The sequence below is a fragment of the Canis lupus genome, chromosome 38 (genome assembly GCF_003254725.2).
Source record: "Canis lupus dingo isolate Sandy chromosome 38, ASM325472v2, whole genome shotgun sequence".
NCBI classification, from domain to species: Eukaryota; Metazoa; Chordata; class Mammalia; order Carnivora; family Canidae; genus Canis; species Canis lupus.
In genome coordinates, this window is record NC_064280.1 from 23,675,557 (window position 1) to 23,692,326 (window position 16,770).

Genomic DNA, 16,770 nt, shown 5'->3' on the forward strand with positions numbered 1-16,770 from the left:
TGGGCAATCCATGTTAATAGGCTATCTCAGTGCTGTGAGAAAAAGATACAAACGGTATCTGGCGGATTGGCCTCTAGATTTTGGTAATATTGGGTTGGGTTAAAGCTAGGGCACAGGGCTAAGGCAAAGATCAGGACCTGGCTGCAAGGTCATTCTCCATTCCTGGCAAAGTAGGAACCCGTGTGAAATGAGAAGTATTCAATGATTTTTGGAATATTCTCACCTTTGTCTAATGCCAGCACTGGTTCTTCCCACAGGAGAACCACCCTGAGCTGCCCTTGATCAAGCAGAAGCAGGATGAGGTGAATGTCGCCTGGGAGCGTCTCCATGACCTGGCTCTGCAGCGAAAGGAAACACTGTCCAGTGCTGCAGATCTCCAGCGATTCAAAAGGTGTGAATTTGGCCAACACATCATGGGAAACTCTGCAACAGCACCGTGTTTGTACTTGTGCTAGCCTCTGGCTACTGTTAGCAATCAGTGGCCAATATCTCAAACCAAAGTAAGTCATGTGCTTGCACTTAGGGCAGCAATGGAGAGTGTAGTTGAGGCAACTGTGACCCACCCTGTAGCCAAGTGTGTGATGACCAGAGCCCAAAGCAGTGAAACTGGCACGGTGAATTAGTGATGGAAACGCTGCAGAGACAAGGGAAGTGTATTAGGAACTGGATGAGGGTGGACGGTTGAGTTGGGAAGAAAAAAGACAGTAGGAGCTGACCCAGATGTGGGAAGTATATCTACTTCCAATGACCAGATATTGCCCAGGCCTCTGTAACTCAACTGAAATCATTCAAAGCAAGAATCTTTTACATTACTTTTTGCTAGTGAGTAGGAGTTTAAGGTAATTGCTACCTGAGTGAACCAGGGTGGTCTTTGCTGTGCACCTGCCATTTTCTTTGTTGGGGCTCATGTTGTCTGGCAGGGATGTGACTGAAGCCATCCAGTGGATCAAGGAGAAGGAGCCTCAAGTCACCTCTGAGGACTATGGGAAAGACCTCATTAGCTCTGAGGACCTACTTCATAATCACAAGAGCCTTGAGAGGAATCTTGCAGTCATGGAGGACAAGGTAAGCCACTGTTGGAAGCATGGGTGGCCTCTTGGGCTGGAAGAGGCATATGGTGGCCACTCTGCCTCCAGAGGACATAGTAAATTCACTAGTTTGACGAAGAAGAAATTCCTTGGCCCTGAATATACTTCCTTGTTGTAGTTCATAACTTGTACATGGATATTGGATGTCCTTTATTTTTATTTACATATACATACATGTTTTATATACTCTTGTGTTTTTGTAATGTGCTTCATGACTTAAAAACAGAAAAGATACCTCCAAGAATGGTTTTCTAATCTTACCCAGAACCTGCAGTCAGAGAATCTTTCCTTTTGTCAAACCAGCTAAATCCTGTTTCTTTTTGTCCTTGACTCAGTGATAAAGGAAGAAATTTCTCCTTCTCCTCTTTTTCTTCCTCCTCCTTCTAAATAGACTCAGAGACACCTAGGGCACCTTACTTGATCACCCTTGGGTTCTCTTCTGAAAGCTGGAAGATTCCAGTCCTTATCCCTAGATGACTAGACATAGGCATGTTTGAGCTTGGAGCAAGCTCCGACTCCTGACGCCCTCCCATCGTCGCTCTTCCCTTACAACATCACCTATAACCTCAGCTAACTCCTCTGGAGTGCATACGGTGGAATCAGCCCACTGGAGGTCTCTACCTGCTGCTCCCTGACCATAGCTTTGTCCCTGGAGCCAGTTTCTGAAAACTATCCCATTATTTGATTTCTTTCATTCTTGCTCCATTTTTGCATTTAGTCTTTTTTCCCCTAATAATGAATAATAAAGTTTCATAACTTGTTGCATAATGATAATGAAATTTCAAATTCCAGACAACACCTGATTATAGTTAAATATAATAAAAGCACTAATGGTAACATATGGAAAGTCACCCATATCCACATTTTTGCCCCAGTGGCTCTCCTCCTTAGGCATTGTTCTCAGAATGGTCTGGCATCACTGAAATTCTTGGCAGAAATTCTCCTGGGCAGAAGTGTCTCTCTGATTTCCACAATAGTATTTATGCAAACAGTAGAGAGGGTGGTGAAGGACAGTCTGAGGTCTAAACCTTGCTTCTGACACTTGGGAGCTAAACGACCTTGTGTAAATAAAATACCCTACCTCTCAGTTTTCATATAAAGGGGGCATAAGAAGAGTTTCTACCTCTGAATATTTTATTTTATTTACTTTATTATTTTTTAACATTTTAAAATCTAAATAATTTGTCAACATATAGTATAACACCCAGTGCCCATCACATCACATGCTCTCCTTAATGCCTGTCACCCAATTACCCTATCCTTCCACCCACCTCTTCTTCTGCAACCCTTTGCTTCCCAGAGTCAGGAGACTCTCTCATGGTTTGTCTTCCTCTCTAATTTTTCCTCACTCAGTTTCCCCCTCTGAGTATTATTTTAAAAGGACAAGGACATGTGTGTGAAGTGCTGAGCAATAAGCACTCAATAAGAGACAAAAGTGGTCAGTAGATCGTTATTGCTGACATAGGACATTAGCATATTAATATAAAATTACCAATGTAAGTATATTAAATTATTAGTATTTGTATGACTGTTTTGTGAGATCTCGCCCACAAAACTTTGCCAGGATGAATCAGAGTGCTTGGATTTCCCACTAGGTTTCTTTTTCATCCCAAAGGTGAAGGAGTTATGCGCCAAAGCAGACAAGCTCATGCTTTCCCATCCTCCAGAGGCACCTGGGATTCAACAGATGAAAGAGGATCTGATCTCCAACTGGGAGCACATTCGAGCCTTGGCTACCACCAGATATGTGAAGCTGCAGGCTTCCTACGGGTGAGAAATCCCTCCTCCCTGTTGCTCTATCTCTACAGATAAAACATCAAAAGCAGAAATTAAGAATGAAAAGAATCAAATAATGAGGGAGTCTACTTGGTGGTAGAAGAGAAAGGTTTACTTGTTAAGAGGAGTCCTCTGACGGCTGACATGACACCCACATGACACCTTCCCTCACTGAACCCCTTCGGTCTCTCTCTACCTGCATAGTTGTCGGATGCTAAATGAAGTGGCCCATGGTCCAAGGACCTGGAAAAGCAGCTGAAGAGATATCAAAATCCTGGCCCTAGCTTAGGAACTGAAATAAATTTCCAAGCTGAAGGGTTTAAAAATAAATCTAGAATTATTTCCGGAATGTGGGTTAGCTTGCCAAAAAGCTGGGTAATCGTTTCAATAGTTAATATCTATAGGTAGTCACTAAAACCCCAGAAAACAGCATTTATCTTCCTTTTACAATTCCAAATTAACTGGCAAGCATTTAATTATTTGAATAGGTAATGGTTTTAGTGGTTTCAGTTTTATTAATAGGGTTAAGGGTGAGCTAGGGTGCACAGAGGCTCCAAACCTGAATTCCTAACCTGAAAGATCCCTTTTCCTACCAGGTGTTTCCTGTTATTTATATGCCATGTCTTATTTAGTGGCCTCCTTGGGAGTACTTTGCTGCACTTCAAGTGCCTGTGAGGTAGATGAGACCTTGTGATGTTGGCAAAGCAATGCCCACATACCTCACTGCAGGATGGCACAGTCATCCCAGGAGTCAGCAGCCCCGAGGGAAGGACAATCTGCTTCACTAAAGGACCTGAAGCACATCAGGGGAATGGAAGGGGTAGAATTAGGATGAGGAGTACATTGCGCGTCTCAGCTCAACCCAACCCGGAGTCTTGGCTCAAAGTCCACTTATACCTGGTTTCTCCTGGGATTCCCTTCCCTTCTTCCCTTCCCTGAAGGTACCAGAGGTTCTTATCTGACTATGAGGAGCTCTCAGGCTGGATGAAGGAGAAGACAGACCTGATCAATGCTGATGAGCTGCCCAAAGATGTGGCTGGTGGGGAGGCCCTGCTGGACAGGCACCGGCAGCACAAGGTAGGCAAGAGACCCTACTTCCACCGCCCTCCACCCCGTGGGAGGAAGAGGGGGGGACCAAGAGTGCCAGAGAGTTTCTTACTGCATTTTAAGACATTTTTGCCTTGTGGCCATAGCACGAGATTGACTCTTACGATGACCGATTTCAATATGCTAATGAGACTGGTCAGGAACTGCTGGACGCCAGTCATGATGCTGCTGATGAAGTTCAGGAAAAGGTAATCCAGTTTAACAGTGTGTGAAATGTTGATACATATTTAGCCCCACTTAATCCCATCAGAATATGATCATCTCTGAATAGGAAGAGAAGTCATATCAATGTCTTAATATTGACCCAAATTTCACACTGCTTCTTTCACATATTGCCTTAGCTAAGTTGAGTTATCTGCAATTCTCAGGATGTGATGTGTGCTTCCTCACCTCTGATCCCCTATTTCCTGAACTCACATTATTTCATCAATTTGCCTTCTCCTAATTTGAAATCTCCATACCACCTTGCCTTGCCATAGATGCTCTGCTTTATCACTTTTCTATGTTCACCTCTGGACTGTGAATTCTTTGAAGACTGCACCTATTCATCTTTGGATTCCCTAAGATGCCTGGCACATGCCTTGCTTTCCTCTCTCCTCTATGAAACCTCAAATCACACTGATTTTCCTGTATCTGTGTTTCTCAGATCTACATTAAATAGCAGGAAAGCTTTAAATAGTCAGAATCCCACTGATTGAACAATCAGGTTTGCCATCCTCTTAATCTCCCTAATCACAAGGACTCGCCTCGACCCCTGACCCCTGAGAGATTTTGTTTCAGTCACAGGGTCACAGGAAATCCTTGGGATGATCATTAAAATAGGATTTGTAGGCTCTTTGCATTTCATTAGATTTCAAGCACAGCCTCTAGTGCTGGCAGATGGATGAGGTTGAGATGGCCATATTTTGAATTCACCCAAAACTCTATGGAAAAACTCAAGCATGGATTTTAATTTTTAACAATTTTCTGCCAAAGGAAACCTACATCCTTGCAAACATACCGGTTATCCTGGGATTCTGAGAATCTGTGCTGCCTTTTTGATGGAGTTAACACAACAGTGGTGCTAATAAATTGGAATTTCTCAGGCAGATGTGTGGGCAGGAACAAAGGCTCTTACGGGTTTTAGAATGTGGCCTTTCTCTTTCCTTGGTAGTTCTTATTTACTTTCAGAAGAGAATGTGAACCTCTCAGTCTAATCATTTAAGTGCTCTATAAAGTTCAACTTCATCAAGTATCCACCTTTTTTAGACACTGCACTTTTCTCTGGAGCCCTCTAATCTAATAAGTCCTTGGAGTAATGGTGCGCTCCTGGTATGTCCTGCAATCCTGATCTCCTTTAAATTTTTTTTTTTAATTTTTAAATTTTTTTTTAAAATTTTCATTTATTTATGATAGTCACAGAGAGAGAGAGAGAGGCAGAGAGAGAAGCAGGCTCCATGCACCGGGAGCCTGATGTGGGATTCGATCCCGGGTCTCCAGGATCGCGCCCTGGGCCAAAGGCAGGTGCCAAACCACTGCGCCACCCAGGGATCCCCCTGATCTCCTTTAAACCTCATCCTTTAAACCTCTGTTTGGTACAATACTTACCACACTTCTACTCCCTGCTTCTTCCAATTAGAATTCATCTTTTCTTCCTCATTTATACATTATGTTGTTATACCTCTGCAATGCATTTATCTCATTTTGCCCTGCTATAGTTACTCACACATTGAAGTCATTGGAGAAGAGCCTTTTGTGCATCCTTCTAAAGCCTTTGCATTTATTAGAGACTCACATTTTCTCTTCCTTTCCAAAGATGACAACACTTGCCAGTGACTGGGCTGCCCTGCTGGGACTGTGGAACCAGCGACAGCATCAGTATGTGCAGTGCATGCTCTTGCACCTCTTCTATCGTGACAGTGAGCAAGTGGACAGCTGGATGAGCAGACAAGAGGTAAAAGGAGGGGCTCAGCAAGTGTCCAGAAGCCATTTCTCCCACCCCTTATTTATCACATGACTACCATCAGCACCATCACAACCACTTCTGTAGGCTGGAGATTGTCCTAGGAAGTGGAGGGTGACCTACAAGGACAAGAGGCTATTACAATTCCCTCGTGAACAGATACCTAAAACAATACCTAAATACACAGCAGAGAGGCGTTAACTTCAACTGAACATAGGGCTGAATGAATATCAAAATTCTAAGGGGTCAGGAATAGAAAGTTGTGACAAGTCAGGCCAAGTTAACCAGAAATTTCCTGGAGGAGGTGAGTGGTCCTCTTGAGGCAGCATTGGGAGATTGTAATGGTGCTTGGATTAGTGAGGACAATTCTACATGGACAGAACCAGAGACAAAGATGGTGAAGTTGTGTGGGAGGACTGGGGAGGAGTCTGAAGTTCCTGCTGCTCGAGGTTGGTCCCTACCCACCATCCCACCACGTGCTAATCCCACCTTGCTCTTCTACCATCTCCTCACCATCCTAAGTCTTTGTCTCACAGATGTTCCAAAAGCAGTGTTTCTCACCAATGACTAAGAGCTGAGATGTATCTCTCTACCTTCTATAGGCCTTCTTGGAGAACGAGGACTTGGGGAACTCCCTAGGCAGCGTGGAAGCCCTTCTTCAGAAGCATGATGACTTTGAGGAGGCCTTCACCGCCCAGGAGGAGAAGATCATAGTAAGCAGTGGGCCCTGGTGCTGGCTCTACGGCCACCTCATACAATATGAGGGTCACACGTAACATGAGGGTTCTTCTTAAAAGAGGAAACACCCAGAAAAAGAATTATACCCTATTTTTGTGATCACATTTCTTACTCTACAAAGCATACTTAGAAAGTTTTTAAAGATTTTTTTTTTAGCCATTTACATTTTCTGACAAAGTGCATGATTGTTTTGTTTTTTCTAGTGTAAATAGATATTATTGGATCCATATCTGATACAGAATTATTACTTGGAAATTTGAAATGTATTGTTTACATTTTTTAGGTTTTTTTCCTCTCCAGTAATGTCTCCATTTAGTTTTCTTTAGTAAAATCTAGATGTCTAAGCGACATCTATTCTTTTCCTATATATCTTCAGCTTTGCATTTCTCATCTACTGAGACCACAGGTTTTCCTGTGAACCCTTCGTTACAATGTCCTAGAAACTGGTCAATGTAGAAGCAGGGCTCAGACAAGTGTGGGAGGATTTTATTGGTCCAATGTACTGTATATCTTTGGCTGTACCCTTGGCTGATGTTGGCTTTTAATTCACGCACATGCACATATACTACCACCACTGGCAGCAGCCACACCATGACAATAAAATTCCAAGTTATGTTAATCTATAGTCAGTATGGTGATTAATATGGTCCCTTATCCATCCATATGTTTGCTCTGTTTATTTTCAATGGTAAAAGATTTCATTGTACAAGATAAGTTATTGCTTATAAAATGCTATCATTAATTTTAGATTATTTTCCTATCCCCAATCACTCTACATTCTAACAATTTGAGGAGCTCATGAATGAATATGAAAAAAATTTCTGACCCTTATTCCTATGAGGCCAGAGATGTACATATAAATACGTATGACAGGTCAAGAGAGAGAAGGAGGAGGGAGGGAAAGGGAGAAAGAGAGAAAGGGGCTTGCCACTGGATATAACCATATCCAATGTGCTTCCTCTTGAAAATTCAAGAATAAGAGTACATGGGTGTCTCAGTTGGTTAAGTCTTTGACTCAGTTTTGGCTCAGGTCATGATTTCCTGGTCATGAGATCAAGACCCAAGTTGGGCTCCACGCTTAGTATGGAGTCTGCTTGGGATTCTTTCCCTCTCTCTCCTCCTCTGCCCCTTTCCCTACTCATACATATTCTATCATCTATCTATCTATCTATCTATCTATCTACCTACCTATCTATCATCTATCATCTATCAATCATCTATCTATCAACAAATAAATAAATTCAATCTTAAAAAATTAAGAATAGATCAAATATCACCTTCAAGTGACATCAAAATTCATTTACTATAATCTAGATATTAAAAATATTGTGACATAAAAGAGGTTAATTAATTTATCAAATACACATTTTAAGAGAGAATTTGTAATAGAAATCAGAACTAGGACCTAGATCTCTGATCCTGAAAGTTGTTCTCTTCCCATATTACCACATTTCCTCTTTAAACAGCTACTAGCCAAACGGTGACTACTTACTCAGGGTCACTGAGGAAAAGCCACTTTGGTTTTTATTGTTTTTGTTTTTCAGATCTTAGACAATAACGCAAAGAAGCTGATTGATGGTGGCCATTATGACTTGGAGAACATTGCTGCTCTTCGAGATAAAGTATGTCAGAAGCCCCAGATATGTCTGCCTGTCTGTGGCCTGGGGCCCGAGGAGTGTTGGGGCCCCGGGGACCAGGCTGGGCAGTGAATCTCATGTGTCCATATTTAGCTTTGCTGACCATGGGTGTTATCATGGGTTTTTCAGCTCTTGGCCCGACGGGATGCCCTGCGTATGAAGGCTGCCACCCGGCGCAAACTCCTAGAGGATTCAAGGCTTCTGCAGAAACTGTATGAGGACTCAGATTACCTAAAGAATTGGATCACCAAGAAAAAAAAGTTGGCAGATGATGAAGATTATAAGGTAAGCAAGGTTTTCAGACCCTGGGCGTACTCATCAGGACTTAGCTTCATGGGACTGGAGTTTTAGAGCTGAAAGGACGCCAGAGGTCAGCAGATGAGCCTCCTTTACAGAGAAGGGCCGTAAGCCCCTCAAGGCAAGATATTTCATTAAAAGCCAACCAAGACCCTGGTTTCTGGATTTCCTGTGTCTTCCTGCCTCTCACTTCTTTGCTTGCTCCAGCACAACTTCTAATGTTCTGTAACAGAATGGGGGTAGGGAGGGATTGCTCCTTATTTCGCTGCTTTTTGTCCCTTGGCCACCTCTGCTGCTCCCTTCTGCACCCTTATAGTACAAAAACATTGTGTTTGATCATCATGTACACTCAAATTTGCTAAAAGCCACCAAGAGCCCAAAGGTAACCTCAAGGTTGGGCATAATGTAGAGTTACACAGTTTTGTAGTTAAAGTGGAACAACTCCTTATTTTTATTGATGAGGAAACAAAGGATTTGAATTGGAAAGTGACTTGCCCAAAGTTATCCAGTTATTTAGAAAGCATTTTAACATAAGCATTAGAAGCATGAATTCTGGAGAAGGTGATCCTGGACTTGAATTCCTTCCCTGTTCTGTCTCAGTTTATGTGATTTGGGGAAATTCTTGACTTATTTCTGAGCTATAGATTTCTCTACCTTGGAGTTATGTAAAAGATATAGCTTTTACTCATAAGTGTCATTCAATATAAACTATTAGACACAAATGTATGTACTTATAAACTTTCACATTTACAATCAAGGCTAGAATTAGTCTCCTTATTTCTAGGCCAATACCTATTCCCAATATTTACTTTTCTAAACATAATTCCATTTCAAATGTATACCTCAATCCTTTTATTTCTATATCTTTATAGAACTATGAACATCTTATCTGTACCTTTCACTTTGTGAAACTTGGAAATAATAAGCTTGTGTTCTCTGGAGGAGGTGTGGTTCCAGGGTATAGAGAGTAAACAGTTCTTCTCCAAATGAGGCAAATGGATGGATGGCTAATGCATGAGGATGGAAATGGGAAAATTTGTCATCTTTCATCACAGCTCTTGTTCATCTGTTTTGTTTCTTAAATTCCACATTTGGGTGAAGTCTTATGGTATATGTCTTTCTCTGGCTGACTTATTTCTCTTAGTATGATATACTCTAGATCCATCCATGTCATTGCAAAAATATATATATATAATATATAATATATATTAATAATATCAATAATATTGATAATATATAATCAACAATATAATATAATTAATATATATAATATATAATATAATTAATATATATAATATATTATCAACAATAACTAAACTATGGACAGAACCCATATACATATGTATCTATCAGTCAATGGACATTTGGGTTCTGTCCATAGTTTAGTTATTGTTGATAATTCTGATTGATGGTTAAAATTTGCATGGGGTGCCGTATATAAAATGATCTTCAGGAGATATCTAGGCTCTGTAGAAATGCACGCATGATTAGCCATGTGTGCCATGTGGCTAGAAGGAGGGATTGGCCACATGAGTTTGCTCACATAATCTGGCTCAGTACTTGGACTATGACAATTCCCTTCTTTCCTCTCCTTCATGTAGTTGTGTTTATAGTGAAAGGTAACCCCTATCCTCAAAATTTCTGCTCCTCATTCTTCAGATAATAGTTTCCTTTGTTTTTGAATTTAGGATATACAGAACTTGAAGAGCCAGATTCAAAAGCAAAAAGAATTTAAAATGGAACTGGAAGAAAATCAACGCCTGCTTGATACACTAGAGAAAACTGGCCAGGAGATGATCGAGGCTGATCACTACGCCTCGGACAAGGTGAAGTTTCGTGTAAGTGAAGTTGTTGGCCTCTGGAAGGAGTTGCTGGAAGTTACAGAGCAGAAAGGTGAGAAGCACAGGTTTTGGTAAAAAAATTACCTCCTAAATCCTGGAACCTACCATCTTAATCTCTATTGCTTTGAATTTGCTTGGTGTACTGCCATGAGAAGGGATGCCACTCATTTCTTCTTGTGTCGACCAAGAAGTTTTTATAACCCAATCTAAATTTAACACATTACATACGTACAATTTTATGTTTTCTTCATGCATGTATGCTCAAGTGAAATTACTTCTGTTTACTTCACTTTGCTCCTGCCAATTTTTTTCTTTCTCCTGAATAAATATTCTTAAGCCATGAATCCAGTATTGGCTACACACCTGAAACTAGTGTCCTTAAATTAGGTTCTACATCTTGGGTTCTATAGATAAGATATTATGACCCAGGTTATTAAAGTTGACATTAAAAGGTTGCCAGTACCACATGTGATGTTCCTACAATATTTTACTCTTATAAATGGGGCTTGATGACTTGCATTTTTCACCAACTGAAAGTGTTCAGGCTCTGTTGTAAGGTCTTTAAAAAAAAAAAAACCCACACATCTGCTTGAATAATTTCTTACATTTAACCTCACCTCTCTCAAAAATTCATGCAGTTGTGACTAACAAATAATGAGGTTTTCCTGTCAATATTCTGCTTGTTAGACACAGACTCCATCTATGGACATGACTCTGCCCTGGTTATAGAAGAGATATACCATGTTGGTTCTTTTAGATATCATCCTAATGTAATATTTGGTTTGGGAAAAAAATCCAACCTGTAGTAGCAATAAGATGTTACTACTATTCCTCACCATCAAGAGAAATTAGTAATTGCTTCACAGAAATAATGCAAATAATTGTTGTAAGGTCAAAGAATAAAGAATTTAGCTGAGAATGCTGTGGATAATCAAGACATTTTCTGGAAGAGAAAATTGTGAGGCATGGCTCATGATGAAGGACAGGCATCATGAAGGGCTGGCAGTGTTCTGAGAAAGACATTTATAAAAAGACAGTTCAAACCTTCAAACAGAAGCAGTCCCAATTTTATACTTCTTTTTTTCCACAAAGATTTTATTTATTTATTCATGAGAGAGAGAGAGAAAGAGGCAGAGACATAGGCAGAGGGAGAAGCAGGCTCCCTGCACGGAACCCAATGCGGGACTCCATCCCGGGACCTCAGGATCATGCCCTGGGCCGAAGGAAGGCAGGTGCTCAACTGGAGAGCCACCCAGGTGTCCTCCAATTTTATACTTCTCTTGGGAAATACAGAGTTTGGGTTAAAATCCCTTTGAAAAGGAGGTCTCAATAAAGAGTAACACATGATGTACAAAAATATTCAAGATGGTTAGGACCTGATACAACAAGATTGTACCTCCCCACCGCAGAATAAACTGATTGTTTATCTTTGTTTTGAGAATGAATGTTACTAAATTTTAAAACAATTACCATCCAGATTCTACAAATTTAAGGTGATTTTTTTGCATAATCACATGAGGGATGGATATGTTTTTTTTCTAAATAGATTATCAAAGTATTATATTTCTCCTTAAGCTCGATGGAAGGTACATGACTATGTGATGGGGGAAGAGTCATGGTCCCTGTCTCAGACGTAATGCCTCATTCCAGGGACCCAGCTGTATGAAGCCAACCAGGAGCTGCAATTCAAGAATACTGCAGAAGACCTGGAGCACTGGCTGCGGGAGGCAGAGCAGCAGGCCGCCGCCGAGGACTACGGGAAAAGCCTGGCAGACGTGCAGAACCTACTCAGGAAACACGGCTTCCTGGAGTCCGCTGTGGGCAGTCATCAGGTCCGTTGCCGGATCTTGGCCAGCACAGGCCAGAACGGCCATGCATGCGCTGAGCACACAGGTAGTAAGTCACTCTCAAAAGAGAAAGAGCAAGAAGCCAGAGGTAAAATTCCAGCATTGTAGTTGGTCAGCTGCCCCTTTCTAAATCTTGCCTAGTGTAACCATTTTCCGGGGGCTGTCATCTCTGTTGGGACCCCGAGGCTGGTGGGACTTCGTGGGCTCTCCTCTTTATGGCATCACACCCCCACTGCAGAAACTTGGGCCTCGTAGTCCAGCTCATCGCTCGCTGGTTATGCGATCTTTGGTGCATCTTTTCACCTTCTCACATCTCCATATGCTCCTCTGTACAATGGTCAGCATTACCTCTTCCTGTTCTGGCACTCCACGATTCAAAGCTTGAAAATAATCTTTAATCCTACTGCTTTTTTAGTTCAGAACATTGAAGGACGTAGCATTGAAGTGATTTCCACAAGGTGACAGAAAAAAATTGGCATCAGGGGCATCAGGGTGAGGACTAGGATGTGGATGGGTAGGCTCCTAGTGTCAGGGTTATTCCTCTGACATCCCACCAGACTGTCACTTGAATTTATCCAGTGAGTTGTTAGAGTGTGGACCCTGGGGGATTTTCTGGAGAACTCATGTCTAGTTGACTCACTTTCTTATTGGAGGGGTCCTAGCTTGATCCCTCTGTTTTAGGAAACAGCTGTTCCCGAGAAAGTCCTACTGGTCTGTCTTGTTAAAATACACTTTTAGGATGTCTGCTCCTCTGTTAAATGGGAAAGACAAATAATATACAGGACACAGAAAACACGAAACAAACTCAGTCTTAGATAGCTCCAAGGGTGGCTTGATGGAGGTTGAAATAAGGTAACAAAACAGTGAGATTCCTTTTTGAAGCACCACATTTCATCTCTGGGGCATTGTTCCCGGGATGCCACAGACTTTTTTAGCCTGGGGAGTTTCAGTGTTAGCTATACTTGCAGCTCCTGTGCAAGGGAGGAGGGCGGGGGTGGGGTAGGGAAGGAGACAGAAAGGCTCCTTCTGTTTCCCTTGGGGCCATGGTTAACACTCCAAGGCTCTGTGGTTTCCCTAATTTCCTTGGCACCCTCTCTATATATTCTTTCTGAAATGAGGTTTAAGAATCACTTTCCCATAAATAGCTCTTAGTCCTGACTTCGGCATCCCCTGCCACTGTCTCACGGTTGTGATTAGAAGTTGTCACACAGTACCTGTGGCATGCGGAAGCCACCCTCCCCCTTCCTACTAGAATGACAGCACCTCCTGACCCCTACTCTGCCTCTCCCTCAGGATCAGATGGACATCCTCAGAGACCTGGCAGCATATTTTGAAGAAAGAGACCATCCTGATGCTGGGGACATAAAAGCAAGGCAAGAGTCCTTGGTGTCCCGGTTTGAAGCTCTGAAGGAGCCAATGGGCATCCGGAAAAAGAAGCTCGTTGATTTTCTCCACCTGCATCAGATCTGCAGGGACACAGAGGATGAGGAAGCCTGGATCCAAGAGACTGAGCCTTCAGTGGCTTCCACCTACCTTGGTTAGTCCCTGAGCATGAGCGGGCTGAGACACGGAAGACCAGGGGCTGCAGGCTGTTGGAGAGATCTGGGACAATCTGGGACATGCTAGTGGGGGCCTGGAGCGTTTACTCCCGCTCTTCCCTCTCACACTCAGGAACAATTTTCCTGTCTTCCATAGAAGATAATTTTTTTTAGATTCATACTGAAAACTTTATCCCCCAAAATAAGGCATGAACAGGTGCCATGAATGGAAGACCTCGGGGAAAGCTGGAGTGGCCAGCTTTTTGCTCCTTGCTCTAACTTATGCTCCTGCCAAGGCTCTTGACTGAGCAGTCATGGCTGGTCCTGGAGGTACCAAGTGACTGTGTTTGTAGTGTCAGCACCTCCCATTTACAAAGATCTCAGCTACTACAAGGAGAAAAGGGAAGGGACGGCAGTGAAAGTCCATACTTTCCTTTCCTTTGGGAGCCGTCAGTTCATCACTACTAGTGCCAGGACACAAGTGGAATGCAAACTCAGTACACGTGTACTGGAGACATCTATGAGGAGCTGATGACGGTGGCAGTGGAGAGGCCAGTCTGGGAAAACTTCTAGAAGAGAAAAGACCTCCTTGAAGGGTGGATGGGCATGGAGAGTTCCCGGAAAGTCATTTAGTCGGAAGCATAGGGAAGGCAATTTTGAAGGGATGGGAGATAGAGAGGATGAAGGTGACATCTGGAACTGGGGGGCTTTGAGGGTGGAGGAAATTAACAATGCACAGCATTTAGCCAGTGCTTGTTAGTGTGAGCAGCAAGGGAGGCATGATTTATAAGTTATTTCTAATCTTCACAAAGAAAACTTCAAAACACATAGCATGCCATTTTCACAGCGAAAAAAACCTAGCTTAGAGGATTTAATAACTTTCTGCCACCCATAGGAATCAGCAAGTAAAAGATCCTGCTTTTTACACCATAATGTAAAATTCTGAAAGAAGATGGATTGCATGGCATTGGAATTTTAGCTGAAGAGTTACTTGCCTTTCTATCTATACAGTGACTTATTATCTTTTGTAAAATAGTGAGTTGAATTTTCCTAGTACAAAGAGGCAAGGGAAAGAATAATGCTGGGCAGAGTTATTTGGACAAAGTGGTATGAATTTCAGGAAGCCCACTCAGTGATTACAGCCTCAAAGGGAAAAACGTGTAGCTCCATGAGTTGTAAAGAAGTAGAACAGCCTCTTCTTATTCCATACAATAGAACAACACCAGCCCTTGAAATTGTCTTTTTCTGTAGGCAAGGACCTGATTGTTTCCAAGAAGCTTCTGAACAGACACCAAGTCATCCAGGATAACATTGCCAGCCATGAGCCACGCATCCAAATGATAACGCAGAGGGGAAATAAAATGGTAGAGGAAGGTAGGTATGGTTCAGGTTGAATTGGCCAGTCATCGCTATGCTAAACATCAGGGAAGAAGTTTGTTCAATTTTAGGGCTTCATGGGAATTTAAAGATATCCAATTCACCTTCCCAATGCAGAAACCCCCAGTTGGGCACCTCTGACCGATACAAGGATGTTACAGTATTGCTTATATATTCCAATAACAGGAACCTCCCTGCCTCACAAACCAGTCATTTGTGTTTTTCAGTTAAGCCAAAATTATTAAATAAAATATTTTATGATAATAATCAATTTGCTCTTCTGTAGAAGTTACAGAATTTATTATTATTTTTGGGGATTTTATTTATTTATTCATGAGAGACACAGAGACAGAGGCAGAGACACAGGCAGAGGGAGAAGCAGACTCCCTGCGGGGAAGCCTGATGTTGGACTTGATCCCAGGACCCCGGGATCATGCCCTGGGCTCAATCACTGAGCCACCCAGGGGTCTCGAAGTTACAGAATTTAGAATTTAAATTATAAAGCCCCAAAACAAATCAGGTCCTTTTCCCGCATGGAACTTCCAGGTCTGTGAAGACTTGCCTTGGGTTGCCAATATCTTATAGTCTTGATAGTTAAAAGCACCATTTCTTTAAATTCTTTACTTTATGTAGTCTCAGTATCTCTCCTCCTCCTGGTTTCCCACCTTCAGAAACTGCTTAAATATGACGTTCCAGGTGTGCTGTAAGGAAGGTAGATTGCACTGGGATCCTTCCTCCCTTGATTCAAGAATAGATTGTGGCCAATAAAGAAATAGTTGCCAGCCAGCATCCAGTTATCAAAAGTATAGCTTAAAATGCATATTGTTGAGCAAAAATTAAGATCTCAACTGAGTGATTCAAACCTAAAAATGTTTATTTATGGTTGCTATTTTACTATAATGACTCATTTTTTTTTCTTGAAATCTCCAGTTGTAATTGTGGATTTCACCTGTTTCTTTCAGTTGTATCAATTTTTGTTTTATGTATTTTGAAACTATGTTATTGTGCGCATATATTTAGGCTCATGTCTTCTTGATTAATTTAAATCTTTAATATTATGATATACAGCTCTCTTTATCCCTGGTTACATCCTGAAGACTACTTGATGCAACTTTATTACAGCCACATCAGCCGTCTTCAATTCATGTTTGCACATTATGTTTCTCCATGGTTTGGCTTGTACTCTGTTTCTTTATGTTTATTTTTTTATTTTATTTTTTTTTAATTTTTTTTTATTTTTATTTATTTATGATAGTCACACAGAGAGAGAGAGGCGCAGAGACACAGGCAGAGGGAGAAGCAGGCTCCATGCACCGGGAGCCCGATGTGGGATTCGATCCCGGGTCTCCAGGATCGCGCCCTGGGCCAAAGGCAGGCACCAAACCGCTGCGCCACCCAGGGATCCCTGTTTCTTTATGTTTAAAGCAGATTTCTTATAGACAGGATAGAGCTAGGCTTTGCTTTTATGTTATGCAATTTGGTAATCTCTCCCTTTTAATAGGATTGTTTAGACCATTTGCATTTAAAACAGCTATCAATATGGTTAAGCTTAAATCTAGCATCTTACTATTTTTTTCTTTGT

At 41.8% G+C, this 16,770-nt stretch overlaps 1 protein-coding gene across 1 annotated transcript in view; it reads left to right on the forward strand.

Annotated features, from left to right (window-relative positions):
• SPTA1 (spectrin alpha, erythrocytic 1) overlaps nt 1-16,770 on the forward strand; it is a 67,252-nt gene that overhangs the window by 7,769 nt on the left and 42,713 nt on the right. The window contains 13 exon segments of the mRNA XM_035711151.2: nt 258-391; nt 921-1,065; nt 2,704-2,858; nt 3,806-3,941; nt 4,058-4,159; nt 5,767-5,904; nt 6,516-6,626; nt 8,196-8,273; nt 8,418-8,573; nt 10,274-10,478; nt 12,077-12,258; nt 13,567-13,810; nt 15,063-15,185. Coding sequence (XP_035567044.2) covers nt 258-391; nt 921-1,065; nt 2,704-2,858; nt 3,806-3,941; nt 4,058-4,159; nt 5,767-5,904; nt 6,516-6,626; nt 8,196-8,273; nt 8,418-8,573; nt 10,274-10,478; nt 12,077-12,258; nt 13,567-13,810; nt 15,063-15,185 — 1,909 coding nt within the window.